At 36.8% G+C, this 25,718-nt stretch overlaps 2 protein-coding genes across 3 annotated transcripts in view; one reads left to right on the top strand and one right to left on the bottom strand.

Moving 5' to 3' along the window:
* Positions 1–857, bottom strand: part of LOC145983899 (N-fatty-acyl-amino acid synthase/hydrolase PM20D1-like) — a 53,211-nt gene extending 52,354 nt beyond the window's left edge. Inside the window, exon 1 of the mRNA XM_083117004.1 lies at positions 583–857. The gene's annotated coding sequence lies outside the window, so the exon portion shown is untranslated. The remainder of the gene's footprint in view (positions 1–582) is intronic.
* The window catches only part of eIF2D (eukaryotic translation initiation factor 2D), a 135,390-nt gene that overhangs the window by 92,282 nt on the left and 17,390 nt on the right, over positions 1–25,718 (top strand). The window contains exons 1-4 of one of the 2 annotated variants that reach the window (XM_083117002.1): positions 464–659; positions 4,861–6,087; positions 8,661–8,750; positions 19,115–19,316. In XM_083117002.1, the coding sequence (XP_082973128.1) occupies positions 604–659; positions 4,861–6,087; positions 8,661–8,750; positions 19,115–19,316 (1,575 nt within the window). In that variant the 5' untranslated portion in view covers positions 464–603. Of the gene's footprint in view, positions 1–463; positions 660–4,860; positions 6,088–8,660; positions 8,751–19,114; positions 19,317–25,718 lie in introns of those variants that run through there. The other variant, XM_083117003.1, reaches the window with a different exon arrangement.

The raw sequence follows: 25,718 nt of genomic DNA, 5'->3' as shown, positions 1-25,718 counted from the left end.
CTGCGCAAGGCTCTAGCAAGTATCCCCCCACACACATAACAATTTCCACTTCGAGCATGGGGTAAACTGAATGCGAAATATTTCCCTTTCATTTGTGCCTTCTCATTATAATTACAACTGCGATCACGTAGTTCCTTATACATACAAGTTACAACTTTACAATCTGAACAATGTGCTTCAGGCAGAAAACTGCTTCAGCCACTCTAGACCTTCTACTTCGTTGGTCGTTTCTCTACTTTTTGATCGAGTATAGGAATGACCTGGCACCCCTGTGTTACAATATGAACGAAACAAAGATTTTCACTGCAATAGTAACATAAGAAAAATATACTAGAGGATCATCAATTTACTTAAATTATACACTGTTTTTAATTAACACATATTACCCACTGCTTTCACATTTTCTAAAGCATTTGAGAATCATAAAAGTTTACTTTGACTTTCGATGTGTCCGTATCCTTGTTCCTTCTGTCAACATCGTTTACACCAGCTTGTTATGTGTGCATTGCAATATATGAGTGGCATATTTCAATAATTGTGGTTCATAATAACAATTGGTTAATTATAGTACTGGAGACTTACCAAATTATAAGTTGATCCAAAATGTTCAGCAAGCCTTTTAAAGTTAAGTCAAATTCACAGCTCAAGGGATCAGAAAGGTTCGTAAACAGAACAAATTTTACTTTTAGTCGTAGTTGATTCATTGAGACTTATATTGAAATAATGAAATGTACAAACGTAAATACTGTCGTTGTTGTAATGAATTTGAAATTTTCAAAAGTAACGTAGGGAGCTGCTGCTGTACAGACATCTCTGCTTGTAGATGGTGGAAAAATTTCACGTTCACACATTGGAAGTGCACTACATGACTACTCTAGGCATATTAGAATCCAACGTGATGTTAGGTTGGCAGTCCGGTTATTATCGATTAAATAATGCCGACCTGTTCAATAACATCTTGATAGAAGGTTATTCAAAATGTAATCTGCAATCTTGGTTCGTGTAATAGGAGCAGAGACGTAACTAAATGTGTCGCTCGATAATGCCCGGGAAACATATGTAAACAGTACGATGAGACAGATAAATAAAGATGATTATAATTACAAATCCCAGATATTCTATTTATTCAAGAAACAATTAAAAGGTTAAGCAAATATGTGTTAAAACAGTGTATTTTTGTAGTCCTTATGTACTGTTCACATCGTTTGCCTACAAAACTTGAGCAACTTAAACATGGATTGTTGACGTATTGAATGGGTCAGGTGATCCATTGTACACCATCGAAAATTATATCTTTTCTTTCTTTAATGGACAAACTTCAATGTTTGACTTTACATAATATTATTTAAAGATGCAGAAACATATGTACATGCAATTTCTGGAGTACTAATTAAATATGACCCAAGATATGATTGTTTAATGTGGAACTAATCGTGGTAGACATGCATTTTTACATGGCTCTATTTCTTTTTGTCTGTTGACACATACTTCAGAGGTTTAGTGATTATATACTGTGTTTTCTGCAGAATGATGTTTCCCTTCTGTGTACTTATATTTGTTTGCTACCAGCCATTCACTTACTGTCATCTTTGATACGGTCTGCTGTTGCTACTATGTCACGGGATGTGAGGTGTGAAGAAGTGTTGTCCCTAAATGCTTTCTTGTTAGGTTAGTCAGATAGGATTAGGGCTCTTAGCATTAAATCAATGACCTAAAATGCTTATAAAAATTTCAATCTCCGCGAAGCATTTCTAACTCATTTATTCAGTGATTTTTAATATTCGTACTTACTGATTCTGCATTGCGAAAGATTGTTTAACATGGAATTTTGCTTTTTAAATGAAAATAATTTCTATTTTCGACATATCGAGTAATTATTCTTCGTTGTTTTTTTGCTTCCGTAACACGCAATATGGTGGCCACAGGTTGACTGGCGTTGTCGATCATCAGTGGGTATGCAGTGTTTCCAACCTTCTTCACCGAAAAATACCTAGTACGACGAACATTTCATTAAAATACCTAGTATGATGAATTATGCACAGATAGCCTCTAAAACCATTCAATAGCCCCACAAACCATGCACGGCAAGGGTAGGTTAGCTTGCATAAGGCAAATATAGTTAAAATTGTTAATCAACATCAGAAAAATGCAATATAATTCATGTCAGTATAACATATATTCTGGTTTTCCTTTTTTTTTTTACGCATCATTCAATGTTGCACATTTACGTGTAATGCATGGTACCTGCTTGCATAAAAAAATTTGTGCAGATAGTTACAAAACTGCATGGTTGGAAACACTGACCGGGGTTATGTCATCAAACGCACGGAACATCTGATTCACGTAGTGGAAGGTAATGGAGGTAAGAGCTTTTGTGCATTGGAGAGACATTAATGTCGAAAAATACATGATTTACCAGCCGAATAAATTGAACGAAGGGAGAAAAGAATTCCACGAACTTTTGAAAGTCTACAGAAACTCAGTTCCGTAAGTATTTTCTCCTGTAAAATTGAAGAAATAAGTTTCCCGGAGATTGAAATTTTACTGTACTCTTACCGTTCAGTTCATACGGTATGACTTAAGATGACCGGACCTCTCTCCGATTGGTGGTGTGTTTTGTACAAACACTCGTACAATAATAACCTTGCAAGCATCTACATGCTTAATGAAGACGTAATACCAATCATTAAAGAAACATACATTTGTATATGTGTGGTTTTGTTTTGTTAACTTCCATAACTGGCATAAAAAAAAATGTTTGCTGTTAACAAATATCCTTACAATGTTAAATCACATGTACAAGGAACAATTTCCTACTGGTTTTGTACCTAACCTAACCTACCCTAATATACATGGGATGCATAAGATGTAAATGCCAAATTTTTTAATTTTTTTTAATTTACAGAAAGCATTTTATGCGAACTAACATATTTAATTACATTTAGTTTTTGTATTTCAACTTTATAACTGGCAAAAGAAAGAAAAGACAGGTATACTGTTACACAGTATTCTTACGGCGTTGATATGTATGTACAAGGAACAATTTCTGAATGGTGTTACGCTTCGTAGATACAAAGAAAATGTACCATTGTAATGACTTTGCATGAAACTTCATGCCTGACGTTGCATAAAACGCAAACTCTAAAGGTTCTTTTTTTCATTCATATGCAATACACATGATGTTGAATTTGATTTTACAAAATAACTGGCCGAAAAAGGACAACAGCTTGTACGTATGTACAAGATATATTTTCTGGGTGATATTAGTTTTTGTAAACAAATATATACACTCTTGTACTGCACTAGCATATAAACTTGCACAAAAGTACGGGGTATGATTTGAGATGACCGGACCCCTCTCCGATTTTCTTCATATTTGACATAGTTCACTAATTGAGGTCTCCTAATCACGAATCTGAAGTTAAAATTTGTCGGAAACTTCTAGAAATTGCAAACCATTGTCGCTAGCCTCACAAACCATTGGCGCTAGCCCCACGAACCATTGGCACGTGGTTAGGTTAGGCAAACATAGTTAAAATTTCGTGTCGTGGTAGTATCAGGATCTAGAAATTGGAAATAATTGCGAACCATTGATGCTAGCCCCACGAACCATTGGCGCATGGTTAGGTTAGTTTCGGTTAGGTTAGGCAAACATACTGTGTCCATTCTGAAAACTAACGCCTTATTTTAGCTTATTTTGCAATTTCTAGAAATTTCCGACAAATTTTAACTTCAGATTCATGATGAGTAGGCCTCAATTAGTGAGTATGCCAAATATGAATAAAATCGGAGACGGGTCCGGTCATATCAAGTCGTTCCAAGTACAGATATCAACTGCAAACATATATTGTGCTAGGTATTATACATATTCGTTGGCTGCACAGTACACTACATTTCCATGTTTATCTGCCACTTAACACGTTAGGTGAAGCTCCAACCACCACTTACATTACATGCGACGCTAAGTGCCAGGTAACGTTAGGTGGACATTGAACACCCGCAAAATGGTGTTAAGTTGGGGTTGATACGTTAAGCGGAGATGGTGCAACCTGCCCTAAGAGCCGTAAACCTGCCTTGCCTAACCTAACTATGAAACCCCTTCACACCACACACATGAGACCTAGATGGTAGCATCAGTCTCTAACCAAGACAAGGTCTTAGGTGCATACGGAAGTGAAAAATCCATTCTCAAGCCAACATGCAGTAAGTAATCATTAAAACACTGAAGTATATGCTATCAGGCCATGAAAAAAGTGCCTGTATGCCATGATGAAATCTGAACTAAACAATCGGAACTTGGGCCAGGAACTTTACTCTTTGTCAATTGTATTTAACATTTTTTTTGGTCATTCAGTAAATATTCAATTCTTTATCTTTTTGACATAAATTTCCTTGCCAGGACAGTTGTTTTTATGTAAATTTTAACGATCTTAAGTATGCATAAACTAGATAATGAATATTCAGTCTTTTTACCTATTCATGTAATTTTTAATACAATATTAGACTTCACATATTATGAATAGACCTATATATTATGTTACACATTAATTTTAATAGTTATGTTATTATTTCTGTTACACTTGGTTCAGACCCCCTCGAAATATATTTATAGATGCATGCCTGATGTGTCCATGATTATTTAGGGTCTAACGTAATTATGTTATAATGAATCAAAACCACTAATCACCTTCAAAGAGCAAAAATGTTTTGACCTTCGGTAAAAATGTATTTATTGTATTATGCTTTGTATATGTTAAGAGCTCTGCCAAGTAATTGAGTTCCACCTGTAGACACTAATGCAAAAATGTATTTTTATTTTCCCATACTGATTCATAACTTATGTTTAATTTTTCTTTCCAGGAAAAGAATTCGATCGGAAATCCTGAATAGCTTTCCAAAGTTGACAGATGATGATCTAACATCACTTATTTCATCAAAGGAAGTGATGTCAGCCATGAAAATTTTCACACACAGTGGAGAAGTGGTGGTGGTGTACTGCACCCATGAAATGCCATTGGTTTTTAAAATTGAGGATGTGATGTACCCTAGCGTGTATTTATTGTGGAAGTTTCCCAATTTACTTCACACATTCACAACTTGGCCCCAAGTGTTGCCAAAATTAATTGGAGGTGCTGATTTGATGCTTCCTGGGATTGTTTTGAAAGAAGAATTGAGTCCCACGGCATTCGGAAAGCTAGACAAGGGAGATCGAGTGGCAGTGAACTTAACAGACAATAAAGCTCCGGTGGCAGTAGGTAAGGCAGCTCTGTCAAGTTTTGATATGTATATGGCTGCAAAAAGGGGAAGAGGGGTCCACATCCTTCATCACATGGGAGATAATTTGTGGTTTCACAATACAAGATCCAAGATTCCAACATTGGGTCCCCCAGAAGGGTTCAGCAATGTGGCGGAAAAAGAACTTGAAGACGATACCGATAGGACCAAAGAAGACAATGCCGATAGGACCAACCTACGTATAGAAAACCCTGTTTCTGCCGATGAAGGGATCACATCGTGTGATGATAGTGACTGTAAACAGCTTGCATCTGAAATGGAAGATAAATGTAATATAGTACTGACTGATGAGGAAAGATCGGGTAATGATGCTGAATCAGCAGATTCTAGTGTTGTAAATAGTAGCGCAGTTGAAAGTCTATCCCCACAAGAAGAAACTGATAAATTGGTTCAATATTGTTTTCTTAAAGCATGGAAAACTTCAGCCAAGAAAGCAGAACTGCCATTGTTGATTGGAAATTTCTTTAAACGTCACATGATACCGGCTTGTCCTAGAGGTAAAAGCATTGATATAAAGAAATCCAGCTACAAGAAACTATCAAAGTTCTTAAATGAAATGCAAAAGGCAGGAGTCATTGTGGTGAAAGAACTGAGTAAAGGTGTGGAGAGTATTGTTCAAGTGAACTTAAACCATTTGATGCTTCGTGAGTTTCAAGATACTGAAGCCGGGACCGAAGAAGTGGAGGAAGAATCAACCGAAGACGAAGTTCAGAAATACCAACCTCCAGAAATAGTGGAAATGTACTCAATTACAGCAGCTGTAGTACCACTTTTCCAAACGTTTCGTCACAAGTAAGTTCTAATTAATAATTATTCTTTTTGTGTGGGCATAAAAACTTCCTAATTTCTTTGATTATGTTAGTTTGTATTCCATTGGAAGGAAAATTCTATTTCTTCTAGATGTACCCTTGTGCACTAGACTTGAACCATCCAAATCGTTTTTCTGGAAGTAATAACTTTAGGTAGAAATCAAAATATAATCATTGTTGGACATAGTTTATCATGGAATTAGTATTGTTTTTACAAGTGATCTTAATCACATAAATTTTCATGCAAGATTTTCCCTAGCTTTTAGATGAAATTTATTAAACATGTGTGTTATTATCTTATGACAAATACTCGTAAAAATAAAGCTGGATTGAATGTATTAAAGGGTTAAGTTGAAATATGAGAGAATGCTAAGCAAATGCAACATTCTCCGGTGTCACTTTCAACTTGAAAGACAATGCCAGTTTCTACAAGATGCAGACATTGAAACTGGATATTATTACTATATACCAGGATTGAGTGCTGGACTTATCCTTCTCAAACAATTTACATTAATTAGCATGCACTACGAATTAATCTGTGGGCTTGTGTAAATTTTGCCATATAAATTTTACAATGATAAGGAAACAAATGTGAAACGTGGGTAATGGTGAGGCCACCAATTGTATACCAAAGCTAACCCATAATTAGTCATAGTGCACAATTTGTATGTGCCATGTTGTGGCTTCATTACCATTGGAAATTATTCATTTTCATCGTGGCATCATGTGATAATGTTCCATTGTAAATATATGTGTGTGTATATTACTTTAAGCACTAAATTAGTCTCCATTGTTTCTAGTAATGTTTGCAAAATATATCTGCATGATGGGGATTCATTCAGATTGAACAGTTTTGATTAGAAGTCATGGAGTTCATCAATAAAACTAGAACACTGCACGAGACCACTATTTCTTTTGGGGCCAGCTCATTTGTGTAATGTGTTCTGAAATGACATGAAATGCTCTTGACATCTGAAATCCAGTTGCTCGATATTGTTTCAAAAAGTAGTTTTATTTGTTAATTAGCAATTGGTTGTCCATATTCAGGTGAAAATTAATTTTTTGGTGCACTATTAATTTAGTGAACTGTGGATTAGAATTTGATGTGGAGACTATGTCTAGTAATATGACAGAAGTTCAATACGGGATGATTGTACAGGACCTGTGTGACTTCTAAAGTTTTAATTGGTTCTTTAATTGAATAAAGTGAGGTAATATTGCAGTACTACTTCACACAGCATAACAGTAATTGTGCATTATTCCATTAATGACATTGCTTAAATGACAAATAAAGACACTTGTCAAATGGATGTCTTTACAAGATGTATGTCATTAAATATAAAGATTTACAAGCCAGGTTGTTACATATTTTAAATCAGTTTGTATTGTCTTACTCGCTACTCATGACTAGTGTGTGTATAATTTATATGTAACTACTTTCCAACAGGTAAACTGTTACTGTTTCTGTATATATAGTTTGGAACGAAACAGAACAGAAAATATGTTTGGTAAAGAATATAAGCTTTAGAATGATAACACACACAACTGTGTTGTTTGTGGACAATGAAGGAATGCACCCAATTGACTTATCTCCTTGTACTGACTAAGGAAATAATTTTCACAAATTTTATTTGAGAAGGTGCAATTCCTGAGAAGTATTAATTTTCTGAATGTAGTTTCAAAGTGAATGCATTTTCTCAGAAGCTATGCTACTCACCTACAAGAACAAGTTTATTTCAGTAGTAAATAATTTCACATGTTTATTATTGAAGATTATTGATTGGGATGCAAAGAACCAAATTTTAAAAAAAACAACTTGTTTTGCTGCTGGGAGATTTGTAGTTACAATCTAGGCCTATATTCATGTGTATGTAACTTTTAATAACTGTACATTTTGATTCTAACAGAGGAATAGCGTAGAAGTGAATAATTATTTTATTAAGTTCTGTGTTGTTTAACAGTGTGGCAAATTAATACTTATTGCTTTACAGTTGCTTTTACGCAAAAGATGTTACCCTCAGGCATTCTTTAAAAAGTTACCAATCTCATGTACAAGAAGGATTGATTGTCTTCATGACTGCAGATTGTGCAATAAATATTCAGCATTTAAACTGACGGTGGCAATGAAAAAAACTGACTGAAGGAAAATGAAAGAGTGTTGAGACGTGTTGGTGCTTGGACAGACAGATTCAAAATGTCTTTCCCCTTCTTATGATGAACCTTAAAGTGGCAAGTTTTATGAAAAAAACTTCTTGCGCGGAATAAAAATACAGAACACTGCATGCGCAGTAGTTTCGTAACTGTACAATCTTACACTCCTGCCATTGGCTGGTCACCGTGGGCAGGCTCTGCGTAATTTCACGTGATACCACTTCTAGAACCGTATGCAGTATAACTAAAATTAATAATATTCAAATAAGAATTGTTAAATATTTTATGTTAATATGGTACTATTTTATAACTTTACCAGCTTTTCAGAATTAATATCAGTTCAAGCTTAGCTTTGTTGTATATCTGCAACATATTTCTGTATTAATTTTCTTCTTTCATTTTCAGAAAGGGGGAACATCTTTCTTTACAAGATGTGAGGAAGTTAATTACGACCTATGTTAAAGATCAAAATCTTCAAGATACAAGAAGTAGGAGGTTGGTATTCATTCAAGTTTTTGTAATTATTCTGTTCTTGTATACCTGTGCATCAAAGATTATTGTTTTCTGTTCTGAATAAGCATAATTGAAACACTGTGTCCTGGACAGAGGCGCTACCACAAATTTTTGTCTTGGGAGGGGGGGGGGGGCAAGTACAATCAAAAGCAAATTAATTAGGAAAAAAAAAAATTTCTCGACGAAAAATGAGTTGGCAATGCTGCGAACACCGAGGCATTTGTGATAAGACGCTTGAGGAGCCTCAACCAAAGTTTTCTCAACGCACAACTTCAGTACCGAAGGTCATGTCGATTGGCAACTTTTGGGAGCATGTTGTCTGTCTACCTCTACACAGTTCTCCCCAAATGCCTGTTTGAAAATGTTCTGGTGTTCACTTTTCTTTTTTGCCAATGTAGTTCTGACATTGCAGTAATGTTACAATATTTTTTTCTTATTTTCCTTTGTTTTTACCATGACACATTTATAATTTGTCGCAACTATGAGGATGGATGATAATTACATTAAATTGATAAGGAAACACTGCAGAGATAGAACTCCATGCCGAGACCAGGCCTCGAACTCGGAAGCAAGAGCGGGGAAATTTAGTCAAATCGTTCTAAGTCTCGGCCACGAGTTAGCTTATAATTATTTGTAATTGCTAATGAGTATTTCATCGTATATTCATACCTAATATCTGTTTCTGGACACTTAATTTGTGAGTGGTATTAGATCCAAAATGTGTTCGTCGGGGAGAATCCGCTTTTTATTTGACGGGGCGTTTGGGGAGGCACATCTCGTTCATATCTGAGAAACAATTAGAGTAAAAATTGAAATATGTGAAAGTTTGAGAAATGTGTGAATGACGGGGGATACTACCGAATAGGTGTATTCCTTTTTTAAAAAAAATACTGGCCTGGTTATTGTTGGCTTGTGTGCTTTTGTCATATCATGACTCATCCTCATCGTCGTGATTCTTTAACCAGATGTGTTCACCCTCGTGAGGGCAGACCTCACCCTCACCCTCTGGAAGACTTGTGAGGGTGAGGGTGAGGGCTACTGTGATCTCGGACGGTGAGGGAGTTTGATTCCAAATGAACACCTCTGCTTTCAACACGTCTAGTATCTGCATATTCTGCAACAATGCAACTTGCGATCAGTAACTAACTGTCACAAATTTTGACTATGTAAGTAATTTTTTCAGTCCACGTTTTGCATAGAAAACCTAATTGGGACTTGACATACGTTGTAAAGTGAGATCCGAACCACTATGTGCTTCCACCGGGTATGGAACCCCGGACCGAAAGAAGTAAATAAAAAAAGTGGCTCAACAGCCCTGGAAGGGCCTTGGCCTATCTTCCTGCTGCCAGTCTCCCTCCCACAATGAAAGAAGTAAATAGATGAATAAATAGTTCAAAATTGAAATTATATACACAAGTATTGCTTTCAGTTATCTTCACATGATCTAGAGCAAATTATGGATCTGCATTACAGGGAAGATTCACGAAGACCCACACTCATTTGATATGCAATGATCGAGATGGAAATTTCTGTGAGGTGGATGCTGGATCGATCCTTAAAAACAGGTTGGGGGGAGGGGATGTTTAGTGTATTGTTTCGCATAATTTGTAGGTAATTACAAGAGATCTGAGATACAAAAGTAAGTTAGTAAGTAATCTCCATACGTATGAAATACAAATCTATCATATTCAAATTTTACAATATCACGTGTATCATCAGAAAACCAAACATACCAAATTTTGGAAAGTAGGAGCTAGTAAGTGAAATAAATTTCAAGTTGATGATTTATATTTGATAGAAATTCTATTAAGATGTCAAATCTAAAGCCCATAGTCAAGTTGTATGATGAAAGGATAGAGGATAAGATTCAATCAAACTTAGTATATGCTCACAAACAAAAATGGCAACGGAGTGACCTAGAGCAACGCAAAGCAAAGAAAGCACTCGATAATTGGAAGAAACAATGAGTTACAAGGGCAAAAAAAATGTACTTGCTTTTGCAAACTCGACTTTAGTTTGCCTGTTCCAAACTGAAATGTCATATTTTGAGACCATTGTGTCACATGCTAAATTAATGCAGTCTTGTAAAAATCAGAGTTCAAAATGTTTCAAAGAAAATAAATATATTGTCTCTAGGGAAAACAGAATGAAAGAAAGGACACACTCATTCAAACAAACAAAAAATAAACTTTATTTTCAATGTTTCAAATAATGTTGACGTGTGTTCAGTAATGAGTCCACTAGCCATTGTTGTCGATTACTTCACGTAATCTTCTGGGCATAGATTCAACAAGTCTATGGCAAATACGTGGCCTGTTCTGTATAGTTCTCCATACGTCATACACATGGCCACGTAATTGTTCTCTTGTTCTTTCATAGCCAGGTTCCCATTCTCTCACCATAATGGACCATACGTTTTCAATTGTATTGAGGTCTGGTGATTTTTCTGGCCATTCAAATGGCTGAATGTCAGGGTGATGTGCAAGCCATTGCTTCGTTCTTTTGAACGTATGGATACTGCAATTATCATGAACGAAGTTGATAATGACAATTTTTCCATCTCATGAATAAGCTATAGCGTCCCTGGGCTAGTGTGCTGCATAATTTCTACATTTAATTTGAGAAATCATTTTAAAATATCTATATTTTTGTTCCTCAGGTCCCAGGAGCTTAACAAAAATATCCTTAACTAGTAAATGTTAACAAACCTGAAACTTTTGGGGCCAAGTGTCCCTCTTTCAGATGCCAGAATTTGAACCCTAAAATAATAATTCTGAATTTACGAATAGTAGCGTGTTGAATGGCAGTGGGTAATTAGAGGTGCTGTGAGTATTCTTGCTTTACGAATTCATTTTCGTTCTGAAGAAAGTTGCCATTCCAATACAGACAGAATATTTCGAAAAGTCCTTAATCATTCTGAGTCTGAGTTTTATGCACAAATAGGCAAACTGGGACGAGATCTACAGTTTAAACTAGAATCCGAATCACTGTGTGCCTCCACCGAGCATCGAACCGAGAACTCCTTGATTACAATGAGACTACGATTTCCTTGCACCATCGTGGAGGCTCTCTTAATCAGTTGCATATGCTTAAATTAGTATAAATTAATTTAAAGTATATTTCTCATACTACATAGAATTCATTATCACCACAGTCGGGGAAAATAGTTTTAGAGAAAATTGAAAATAGAGGAATATCTATTGCTCTTCTCGTTTTACTATTTCTTATAAAATCAGAAGCATTTCACATCACTGTTACAATCTAGAGCCGCTATCGAATGCAGAAACAGCAATACTTCAAACTTTGAAATCGACATCGAGGGTGATATTTTTGTTATTTCACGTCACTGTTCTACCAGTCTCGGATAACCACAATGATGAAGGTTGAAGATGGAAGTGGGATGCAGACAATGACATATTCTCACCTTACTTCGAAGCACGTGCTTTAACCAATTAGCCACGGGGTTGGCTTTTTTGTGTTTATCAGTTCACCAAATTAATTTTTTCATCATTCAAGATCCAGAGGTAGAAAAGCAACGTAAAATAACGAAAACAGAAAAAATACCATTCACTTATCATCACCCAACAATTTCATGCTGACCAAATCCACACACGAACCTCTTTTGTCATTCGTTTTGCAGAATGGCCTTGGGGATTAAACATCGCCCATTTACTGGTTCAGCTCGAGACAATCCAGGTGACCATGTTATTGAAGCTTATCTTCAGTCCTTCACACAACTTCGCTATTTGCTTCTTACAGGTTTGACATCTTAAACAGAACTTCTATCGAACATCGCTCATAGAGTATATTTTACCTATCAGCTCTTAACCTTCTAATTTTCACATATATTTTTTTATTTTTATTTAGCGTCGCTTTTCTTCCACTTTTGGGCAATCGCGACGACGAAGATTAGTGAAGATAAAATAAATAGAACATTCAGAAACAACACCAATGCCCAGACTGGTATTCAAACCTAGGATCCCTGACATAAAATCGTCTAGTGCTACCACTCAGTCAATTTTCACATAAAAACTTACACTTACACATCTCTTCCTTACATATGTGTTTTGTTTTACCTGCTGCACTTCTCTTATGGTGAATTCTAACCCCTCATTTCAGGTTTGTCTTATGTTTATAGCTATTGCTTTGCAGTGAATGATAATTCTATTACGCCATGTGAATCTTACTCCAAGAAAAACCCTGTTATAGGATGGAAACGTTACGTGTGTAATGTTGTTAAAAGTCTGCTTGGGTTAGCTTTTTTAGTGTATTGAACGAATATTGCATTTTCATTTCGTGTTGAGGCATATTTTCGTCACATAGATTTTGCATTTAAAATATGTAGGTCTGTATATATTAATCATTGTGAATTCGAGTCAGTTAAAACATTTTGTGTTGTTGCGAGATTATCTATGAGGCATGATGAATAAGTAGAGAAAATGCAACTTGTATATCAAAATGGCTATGTCCAACTGATCTCTGAAAGTATTGTTTAGCACGTCACATTTCAAGTATAGTCCATGATTGTATCTAGTATATGAACGAGATGTGTCCCTCCTCTCAAACAATACGTGGCTTGTCCCCACCGAACGAAGTGTGTCACTTATAAATTAAGTGTCCAAAAGCAGGTATTAGTCATGAACAGAACAAAAAATACTCCTGAGCAATTACAAATTTTATACTCCAGTTCATGGCCGGGAGTTATTGACGGTCTCCCCACCTTATCCGCTTTAGGTTCCGGGTTCGAGTCCTGGTCTGGCAGTCTCTTTTTTAAGTGTCTCTTCATCAATTTAATCTCATTATCATCCATCTTCATTGTTTCGATTAATTGTCAAGGTGACATAAAAGCAAAGCAAAATAAGAACAAATACAAATAATTGTAAAATGACTACAACGTCAGAACTACATTTGAAAAATAAAATGCGAGCAGAAGGTTCATCTTCAAACAGGCATTTGGGGAGAATTGTGTAGACAGACAGCATGCTCCCGAAAGTTGCCAATCCACATGTAGCATGACCTTCAATACTGGAGTCGAGTTGTGCTTTTCAGGAAAGTTTGCTCGACGCTCCTCAAGCGTCTTATCAAGATTGCCTAGGTGTTCGCAGCATTGCCAACTCATTTTTCACCGAGAAAATATTTTTTCTCCTAATTCATTTGCTGTTGATTGTACCAATAATAATAATAATAATAATGTTACTAATAATGTTGTTATTGTTATTGATTTGCTTTATTTTACTTCGCTTCTTGTGCCACTTTTGGCTAATTTGCGAAGATGGGGATGAGTGATGGCATGATGAAATTGATGAATGGATACTCGCAAACATCCATGCCCAAGCTGGGATTCGAACCCAGGACCAACAGTATTATTATTATTAGTACTGGTAATATCAAAGACGTTATTATCCTCATAAATTATTTGAAAAGTTGGTAGAAGTTTGTGCTGAAGCATTTGTGTTCGAACAAATGATTTGAATTATTTTCTTAACACGTTCAATTTCACATTAATAACGGAAAACAAGCACATCAACTATTTTTGAAAGACAGAAAATGCTTGATAAATGCATTCCAAGTATAATTCTTTTTTACATTAACATAACTTTCATGCACGATATATGTTTCACATATATGCAACGTGGAGTGACGTAGACACTAAATTGTGTACGTATTCAAAGGTTCTTTAATATTATATACAGCATATATTATTTAAATACATTACACAACCAATTCATCTATCTCACAATAAACCAACAGCAAACATTACATAAATTGTCTCTCAAATGTGCACACTCCCTTTCCTCCAAACAATTGTTCATTCATTTAAAACAAGATCTATTAAGACAAGTCTTATTTCTCTGTCTGGTGATTTACAATGCATTACAGCAAACAAATATAAATTGCAAGCGAAGCAAGCAAGAACATTTTTGGATCCAATCTTTTTGCAGGTTGAAATCAATATTAATTGAATAGGGTGAAAATAGTTTCACGGAACGCCATGGCATTATATCGTTTACAACTTTTGCACCTCTCCGATGGTGTAGTGGTAACATCGTTACCTTGTGATCAAGGAGTTCTGGGTTCGTTACCTGGTAGTGGCACATAGTGGTTCGGAACCCACTTTAAGCTATAGGCCCAGTCTCAATTAGCTTTTATTGCATAAAGTAGACCTTTTAAAAAAAATACAAATCAATCAATCAATTTTACAACTTTTTTTCATTTATTGTCCATTTTTTTCCACTACGAAGTGGATGTAAACAAAAGCACGTGTTCTAGAGAAAGCCAGTGCATCCCTATTGGTGGATTCTGGCAGTAGTCCCTCCGCAGACCTTTTGCACCCTGATAGATAGTTCTTTCAATGCCGTCTTGAAACTAGAGTATTACAGCATTGTATGCTGTTCAAAGCATTTAATAGCCTTATCCTTGCTTATGGATTCATAACCATTCTTTAGTAAAGTACCTACGGTGACATTCACTCATTCAAATTAACGAAATTCCCGCTACTTGTCCGTCACTCTGTGTTGTGCAGTGTTGCAAATTCGCAATATTAAGTAAAGTCTATAATCTTGAAACACCGGACTAGACAGAATCAGAAAACATGATTTAGACTGACAGTGACTGACATGGGAATCTCTAGATTACACACGTGTTGATGTATAGGCTATACCACAAACACGCATACACTACTTTCAACTTCATGCGTTTTATCTAGAATGGTAGAATCAACACACTGCATTGTAGGGAAACCTTTGAGAAAAGCCAAAGTGCTTGGTGCAAATACAACCAGTGATGCTTAAAATCGTACGGGATGTTACTTTAGCATTTATTAAATGATCCACCTACGCTTCTTTCCTTTACTTCCCACATAAAACATGCTCAGATTTCAGGAACCTGAATTCCCCCAGCTTGTCAAAAGAAAAATGCCAGATGCATACACTGGCAACTGCTCGCATGAAGGAATTTGTAGAGGGCGGGGACACAAGCTTTTGGCGTTACAGATGGGCAAACTGTGCCATTCAGTGTTGCTACCCGACCTTTATAGAAACATCGTTACAATTCGGTAATATTCCAAAGCTGTTATCGTATCTAATTGCTATATAGCCAACTTCGAAACTACAAAGTTTTATTAATGTTCCAACACGCGTGTACGTAATAAGACCTTTACATTTCTTGTATCTAATTCATAAGGGAAAAAATAACATAGTTGGAGACACTACTTCTCGTGGTCAAGAATCTTCCGAAACCCTCAAGCACACGGCTATTTATAGCTTTTCTCCCCTCGACCCTGAAAAACCTGCCCTCCTCTTCGTTCCGTTGCCTTGTAGTGGTTCTCGAGATTTTGCGTAGTGTTTATAGGTTTTAAATATCATTGAATGTTGATGTGGCTTCAACAGCAAGTGTTACAAAACATTTACATTTGAAACCTTAAACAAGTGGCGATACCAAAATTGCGGTGAATCCAGAGTATTGTGTTGAATCGTTAACTTCTGAACAGGTGTCTTAAAAACAAGCATTTATGCGGTCCGCAAGGAAATTCAGCCGAACAAAAACGCGGATGGCACATTTTAGCCGATTTTGTACTTGCTGCCGTCAGCAGGAGAATGGATGTTTTTTTTTTCATGGATATGAGTTTGTCTACGCTGGTTATATTATTGCATGATTAATTTGGTTTATTTTACTTCGCATTTCTGCCACACTTGGCTAATCGCGAGGATGAGGATAAGTGACGACATGGTGAAATTGATGAAATAACACTCACAAAGAACATCTATGCCCAGGCCAAGATTCAAACTCGGGACTCCTGGCGTCGTAGCGCACAGTGATAACCACTCCGCTGCAACGGCCAGCTGTGAGAATTCTTCTTACATAGTATATTACCATTGACGAGAACTTACATCGTTGGTAAGTGTTTACCTCTATTTCATTATATTTTCTTCATCTCTCGTATTTACAACAGTGTTCATTTTAAAAACTAATATTTGCACATTTTTAAAAGTCACTCTAGTTTCGAAACGTTGTGGAAAATACTGACACTGAAGCTAACACGTGCGCTGGGAGGGAGGGGCAAGTGCTGGCGAATAGAAAGTGGGCACCGCGCGCATTAATACAAATTTCGGTAACTTATTGGCCACACCTACTTCGTTTTAAAGCTGGAAACAGTATAGATCATTTGGCACCCAGGCCCGTCTCATGCCATCCCCTACCTATGGTTCTCAACTTGATAAGACTAAGAAAAGCAGGTATTGCGAGGGAAGCAAGGAAGAAAATTTTACGAAAAGTATTTTTATTTGCATAAAATTGGAAGTTCTGGGTGGTAATTGCCCCCTGCAGGTACACTTGGTTGTCAATGTTTGCCCCACCTATAACTCATTCCGGACCAAGGTTGGGGGAGGGGGCTGGCAATGCTCCCACCCCTGTGCCACTGGTCCTGGATTATTATGGTCAGCACTATTTGATGATGCCATGGTCGAGGGTGAGAGTCATGCTCACCTTGGAATATTTTGAAGTTTGCATCATTATGAAGCTGATTTATTTTGTCCTTTTAGTTTGTATTATTTTGATTTTTGTTTATAGGAAATAATGGTACATACATTTTATATATTTTCAATATTGGTACAAGTTGTATTATGGAGTATGTAACATACAGAAAATTAAATATTATTGTGCAAATTGAATAACTTTTTGTGTTTACTTACGAAATTGTTTATATATTCACTATTTAAAGTCCCAATGAAAGGAAGTGACTAATGCAGGTAAATCCAGTATTGTTCTTTGTAATAAGACCACCTATTTTTGTCACTATAAATCTCAGATGTAATGCTATTATCAGTATTAACAAACTGTTCCGCGTGCAAATTTCAATGCTATGCAACTCTAAATATTAACAAAGTTTACATAACACACATGAAGAAAACACTGGTATATTGACAAATAACAAACTTCAATTGTTTGACTGTGTTACATACCGGTGAAACACAGTGGAGGTAAATCACAAACCTCATTGGGTGTCTTCTCAAAATGACACCTCCTGCAGCCAGTTACAGTATGATCTCCACAGATCGAAAACTGGCATTTGCTACATCTAGACATTGTCTTAAGATTTTTTTCTTTTTTGGACTGTAAGCAGATATGATTCTTCTTTGACCTGAGATACATGGCCCCTCATCTGGCTGTTGCCCAACATGAGGCTCCATTTGTGACATGTAACACATTCGAGAATCCACCATGGCTAAAATCCCATTGCAGTCCCATCTGTTGCCCAGAGTTCTTCAACAACCATGTGAGAAGACTTCATGACACCCATTAAATACAACAGAGCAATAATGGGCTTGATTTCCTCCTCAACATTTGTGTCTGTGACATCACTCTCCTGAGAATACAGGGCCTCCCCGATGGCGCAGTGGTAACGTCGTCTCCTTGTAATCAATTGGTCCCAGGACCCAGGTTCAATACTCGGTGGAGGCACATAGTGGTTCGGATCCCACTTTAAACTGTAGGTACAGTCCCGATTAGCATAAGTGGAGTTAAAACACCAAATCAACCAAATCCTGAGAATACATTGCTTTCATTCTGTGTAAGGGATCGTTTGTAGTACTTACAATGCCTTTCATTACACTATCTGGAGGAGAAATAGATGCCACAATTCTACTACAGTTTTACCATTCTGTGCCACTTGTTCTACACCATGAAGTACAATATTTATTTTTCTTCTTTACCTGCATATACAGTAATGTCTAGGGTGTATATTCTATGTGGTAATCTCATTGCATCATATATATTGTGGCCCATGATTGTTGGTTGTGTGGGTATGTTTTTTACTTATGTTTAGAACAAGACTTTGCAAATGCATCATCTGTTGTTGTCACCTTTGCACATGTTTTGGAGCTACATGTGTTAACCCTCCTCAAGAAAGTAAAATTTAAAAATCATAGTGAAGGGGTCAATTGAGGGAGCAAAGTTTGCAATCTGAATTTACTACTTGCACACTTTATGCTAACATTTACCCTTCAACTTCACACACTTGTCAATCACTTGCTGATGCATCCCTGGCATTATTTTCATTACAAAGCTTGTTGCAAAAGTGGAGTTTATCAGAAAACCCAGTAGAGGGCTACAGAAAGTACATGTTTATGTTTGTCAAGGTTACACTGACATTAGTCAAATTTGTGGAGACTTTTATATTCTCCAATTGCTGCTAAATGCCCAAAGCATTCTCCATTCTCTAAAAAGAAATTCATAGATGCATTCCAAACTCTTTGAAACTAAGTTGGTTATTCACAGTTGAGATTCATATTGTTGTCAATGTCACTTTTTTAAAGTGAACTAAGCAAATGTGTACATATTCTTTTCAGGCATGTGATGTTGGACGAGGTGTTACAGAAAGCAACTAACACCAAAGATACTAATTTATCTTGGGAAGAACTGTTCATGAAATGCCTAGGGTGCATGGGCCGTTCTTGCCAAATGACTTTCCCTGGGCAAGTACCAGTGATTATTAAAGGAAAATTAGAACCAATAGAACTGACAGTCGGAACACGTTCAGGAAATAAGAAGGTATTAATTTTAATTTGTTTGTTTTCATAAACTACATGTAATTCAGTGTCATATACAGCAGGGTCTCCATTAGGGATATGTGACACATGCCACTGAGCAGGGCCTTGTACTTCCGAAACATTTATGTATTATTATTGAATATCTTATTCACATTTATTTCTGGTGCAAACATTATCGCTTTAGGCTAGAAGAAGAGAAATGAAACCTATATTAGCAATACTGCTCTATTTGTAATCAGTTTACATACTATAGTAAAATAGACCAAAGTTTCAAATGGGCAGCATACTTGCAGTGAAAAGATGCGAAAATTTCCACCAGAGCACAATTCTTGTTTGTAACCCTCAACTTCTACCAATTTTCTGTCATGAACTAGTCTTCTACATTCCTTGTATTGAATCACACACACACACACCAAAGTTGAGGGTGTATGTCCTTCCAGGTAAATATAGAGAAACTAGAACTCACTTTATCCACGAAACTGTTAAACGGATAAAGTGAGTACTACTTTCTCTATATTTATCTACTACCACGTGTCTCATTTCGAAATTATCAATGCAGGTAAATTCAGGGCCGGATTAAGATGAAATTGGGCCTGACGCTGCTACTAAGTAAACTGTTTAATGTAAAATTGATAGCATTAACTTGAAATCTTTGGTGAACAATAAACACAACAACATTATAGTTACATCACAGAGAAAAAAGAATACTAGTTGTATAATAAGTAACGCTGTGTCTAAGTGTTCAAAATTGGGGCTCCAAATTTCATTCTAAGATTTATTTTCAGGTTAATATAGCAAAAGAAACCTGTTCAGCTTTCGGAAAATTCTAGTCTGTTTTCACCTAGGCCTATTTCAGGAATGGGCCTAATGCTGCAGCATCACCATCATAATAGCACCCACCTTAATCTGCCACTGGGTAAATTGAGAAAAGATGAAAAGAAAATGACTGTGACAGGGAGATATGATGTCCCAGTTGTCATATTGCCTTTTGTGCAAAACAAATTTACAGCAGAAATAGAAGTAAAGATCTGGAGTTATAAGGGTCGTTCAAGGTTGACCGGGATTTTCGTATGTAAAAAATCGATGAATAGCCGGATCATGATGAAACGTGCGGGTGACGTAATGTATTCCTTCGCGAGTAACTAGCACCCGGCATGACGTATTTCGTGCATGTGCAGCAGTTGCAGCGAACATGGCGGCAATCAGTGTGTCTGTGGCTGTGGAGCAGCGGTGTGTAATCAAATTTCTCGTGAAGGGGAAAGTGAAACCAGCTGAGATTTTCAGACGATTGCAAGCACAGTATGGTGAACAAATGATGTCGCGGACAAGAGTGTACGAATGGAGTGAGCAGTTTCGCGAAGGACAGGTGCTGGTGACAAATGAAGCGCATGGACACATTCGCCCGACTGCAGTCACACCAGTGAATATCGCACATGTTGAGCAAATGATTCTTGAGAACCGGCGAGTAACAGTGCGGGATATTGCTGCCGAGGTGAATATCAGTGTCGGGAGTGTAGAGACAATCATTCACGACCACTTACGCTTCCGCAAAATCTGTGCAAGGTGGGTTCCCCGCCAGCTGACATTCGATCAGAAGTGGACACGCAGGACGGTCTGTGAACAGCTTCTGAATCGGTTTCGAGCAGAAGGTGATGACTTGTTGCAATCCATCATCACGTGTGATGAAACATGGTTGCACAATTCAACCCCAGAGACCAAAAGACGCAGCATGGAGTGGCGGCATAAAGGTTCCCCGCCCCCCCAAGAAAAGCAAAAGGCAGCCATCCGCTGGAAAGATCATGGCAAGTGTCTTCTGGGACATGAAGGGCGTTATCCATGTGGATTTTCTGGACAAAGGGAGAACGATTAATGCCCAGTATTACTCCACATTGTTGAGTGGTGCTGTACGAAAGTCCATTCGCAAGAAAAGACCTGGGATGTTGTCTGGAAATGTCATTCTTCTCCATGACAATGCCCGCTCTCACACAGCCAATGTGACAACAACAACTCTGGCCGACATGCGCTGGGAAGTTCTGCCCCATTCCCCCTACATTCCGGATTTAGCCCCCAGTGATTATCATTTATTTGCACACCTTAAAGACCATCTGGGAGGGAAGAAATTCACGACAGACGAAGCACTGCGGAGCAATGTCCCCCAGTGGCTACGACAACAACCAAGTTCTTTCTACGCCAAAGGAATTCGGGAGCTGCCAGAACGATGGCAACGGTGCCTCGGCACGCACGGAGAATACTTTGAAAAACTGACATAGTTTGGTGTTTCTTCTGCTACCTATTTCCTCTGCAGAAATAAAAGTCCCGGTCAACCTTGAACGACCCTTGTACTTTTATTTTTAATTCCTTAAAACTCGGAGAAGGGACATTTGCAGATTTATTACTATGCGAATGTCCCAAAATAAGGCAAGAACTAGCTAAAATTTAGTAACAGAAGATGTTTGTCTTGATATCAGATTTTGTCCATGGTTCTTGTGTGTGTGTGCATGCTTGTCAGGGAGGGGGTAAAGGGTTATAATTATGCAATACTAATAATCATGTTAATGTTGAACTTTATGAGGAATGGAAGGTAGATGTAGTACCATGTTTTAAAATATAAGGGCCTCACAGCTGTAGCTTGCACAGTGTCTTGCTTTTCCTAATGGTGGCTAATTTGTGCATGGTTTGTTATGGAACCAATCCTGTATCAGTAGAAAGAAATGAAATTCATATGGAGGCTTCACATTCAGAGAATATTGGTATGTGATGTGTAAACTAATTAATGGCACCATATTCTTTGATCAAACAGTTATTGCATAGGTGTACCTGAACATAGTCAGTGGATTTGTGAATCTGTTATTAGATGAATGAACGTTACTTTGGTGACTGATTACTTTTTAAAGAAACTGTAGCTACCAAGATCACGAGACTTGACATCACCTGATTTTTTTTGTTGGGTTTACCAAAGTGCCCTGTATGTAACAATAAGTCATATTTGCAATTCTAAGATGAGCCACAGTTTTCTAAATATACATTTCTATATGTGTCAGTGTTAATTTGACACACTCTCTGACTATTGTCAAATCAAATGCTTTATTCCATGTTATTCACAGACTGATTATTGGGATTGAATTTGCAGTTTAATGGAATCCCAACCACTGAAAGGTGATCGTTTGCCATGATTCAGTGTTATCAACCATACAGTCCTGACCATGCTGCCACATATGTGGATGTGTGGTCCAGACCGTTGGACAACTATACGCTAAAAGCACTACCCTCTCTAAAATGTTTGATACATATTGAAAAGATTTAGCAAAAATGTGCTAGTATTAGACTGCAATACAAAAGTTCTGATTTTGTTGTGCATGAGTAAATAAATGTAAGGCTTTATGAACTGCTAATTGGTGAACCCTCAGGGATTTCTTCATATCATGGAAGTCACTTGGTGCCACTTCTTGTGACACTGTTGGATTTTGCATTTCGGTGTTCATAGTGGTACACAGAGTGGTCACTGCCGGCCCCATGGCAGAGTGGTTAGCACATCGCACTACGATGCTAGGGATCCCCGGTTCGAATCCCAGCCTGGGCATGGATGTGTTAGTATCCATTCATCAATTTCATCATGTCATCCCATCTGTTTCTCAGCAGACTGTTGAAGCAGACCAGGCCTGTAGCCAGTGGGTGGGCTCTGTGGGTTGAAGGCCCCCCTAATCGAAAGCGTACAAAGGTTTCATTGGAAATAGTGTATAGTGGTAATTAATTTTTCTTCCTTAGCAGGATTAAATATCTTGTGTAATAAGTTGTAATATACTCCCCACTTTTTCACCTTTAGATGGCACATGCTGACAAGGATGAGCCCCCCTTCCAAATTTGTCTATTTGGAATTTTTAGAACAGTAAGCAAGAAAATTATGCTCTACATGAACGTTCAGTATGCAGAAAAAGCTACTAAGGTGTAAAAAAGCTTTTGTATGAAGTAAAAACAAACATGGATAAAAGGTGGAGTTGCTTGCAAAAATTTTCAATGTGTATCAATGGTCTGTGTGGATATTTATCAAATTGATAAAAGAACGATAAATCTTGACTCCTATTATGCATTATAGACTATTTTATGGGGTTAATGATCTCATATTCATAAAGAAAGTATGTTTTTTTCGTAATTACGAGGTGTACTGGCAACATTGTTTGGCAGTACCGGGTGTGCCAAACATCCGACTATGTTGTTCAGTCAATACCTAGATGCAATAAAAGATTTGAACTTATCAAACAAAAACCTAACCTACCCATCTTTCTGTAGAGTAAATCTTTCCTCAAGTTAATTAATATTTTGAACAACCTTTGTTACAATTTTCAAGCATTAGTGTCTATGAGAATCAGGAAGATTAAGGGCATCTGTTGAAATTTGTATTGACTTTTGTCCTAAAAACAACATACTCCCTCTGTCCCATAATTATTGTCTGGTACACTTTTGTTTGTTGTCCCATAATAATTGTCCGATATGCAAACCGTGGCATTGGTGTATACAGAAGAAGAAAATGAAACACGGGAATGTGTCATACAACGTTATTACTCAAGGATCAGTACAAATTGGCCAATCAAGTATCCAAAAGAACCTAAATAAAAAGTTACTATTTTGGCATACCGGACAATAATTATGGGACAGAGGGAGTAATATAAATCAACAATTTTCCTTACCCCATTAACTTTCCGTGGCATTCCTTGCTTCACCTTTGACTCTACTGAATGTTGATTTTTATTTTTGTTATTGTCCGGTGCAGCACAGTAGAAGAGATGAGAGAATTCTGGCAACAACCTTGTCTAAGATCAATTGATACTATAGCCTATTTTGACCATAATTAAAGCTATATTTTTATATTTTTTGGTGGATTTAGCTTATTTCTAGGTGTAGCAAATTGTCTAATCATGCTACAAATTCTAAGTCCTCGTACTAGGATGATTAATATTTGTAGACTATTTTAGTCAAATTAAGCTATATTTTCATATCTTCTGGTGGATTTAGCTAATTTCTAGGTGTAGCAAATTGCCTAATCATGCTACGAATTCTAAATTCTTGTACTAAGATGATTAACAGGAGTACAATTTTTTAATATCTAGCTTGGGAATATTCTACTCTGAGTCATGTGACACTCTGTTGATTGCTTGAGTGTGTTCTTAATTTATGCTCCAAACAGGTGACTAGTCTTGTTTGAGAATGGTGTCTGAGGTGTTTTTTTAGATATGAAAAACTACTAACTACTTGATTTCTAGTTATTTTTGAGATACTCTGCTTTGCTTCTACCTAAGGTAGTTTTTTTAGATATGTATAAAAAATAAAATATAATTTTTACTCAATATTTGCTCAGATCTAGTAAATACTACAAGTATGTTACTTATTATATACTCTTATTTAAGAGTTCAATTTTATAATATTTGGATCTAAATAATATTAACAATCAAGAGAGTTTTGACAACTAAAATTGTTCTGTGAGTCTCTCATTCTTCACATCATAAACAAAAGTCTTCTCTGCAAAAAAAAATTACACTACATAAAGTGTTGTCAGGCAGAGGTACATGGAATTCCCATACAATTTTGATATTTGTTCTATCATTGACTACCACTTGTTTTCTTTTTGATGTGTTGATGACAAACATTGGCCTGTGTGCTTTGAATTCACTGGGAGTGTAGTATACATCTATGTTTCCCTCAGTCACACTTTTGTAAGCAGTGTAAGCCTCATATAATTTGAGATAGTTATCTTGTGCTATGTCCAGATTATAATTTTCATGGAGGAAAATCTCATTACGTTCATTTTGAAGATAAATATTTTTAATCTTGCAATTATCAAATTTGCTGGAATCTTTTTCTTGTGTGTTTTCTCTCCCAGTCTTTAACAACACAATTACAAAATCTGGCATATCACACTGTATACTACTGAATTGATTAGTAGCATCAAATTCGTAATGTCCACCAGAGGCTAGTTTTTGGACACACTGGTAAGTGTAAAATCCTATAGGAACTTGTGGATTTTTCAGAATATTTGCTTTGTATTTGAGAGCATAATTAGTTTTGTATTCTACTACTGGTATTCTTAGCTCCATGGTCTTGATAATACACGTGGCTGCTTCAGGTAGGGTGTTGGGAGTGTTGTACCATCTGCATTTAAGGTACTGTAATTCATAAGAGCATTATCATCATTGGCTGCCCTACGAAAAGTAATTCTCAAACCACCTTTTCATATGATGTCCTTGTAGTCTGAGAAGAAACCTGGCAGCAGATGCATGGGGAACAGTACTGTGTGGTTTTTTGTCAGGATTTTGGTTCCTGATTCAAATCCCCCTGCCTGGTAATATGTTGCATTTACTTTGGAAAATTTAAGTGTTCCTATGGCAGTAGAAGTACAGCGCCTTGAATA

The sequence above is a fragment of the Lepisma saccharinum genome, chromosome 2, assembly GCF_977018435.1.
Source record: "Lepisma saccharinum chromosome 2, izLepSacc3.1, whole genome shotgun sequence".
NCBI classification, from domain to species: Eukaryota; Metazoa; Arthropoda; class Insecta; order Zygentoma; family Lepismatidae; genus Lepisma; species Lepisma saccharinum.
Note: the sequence above shows the minus strand (reverse complement) of the source record. Positions and strands in the feature narration are given on the sequence as shown.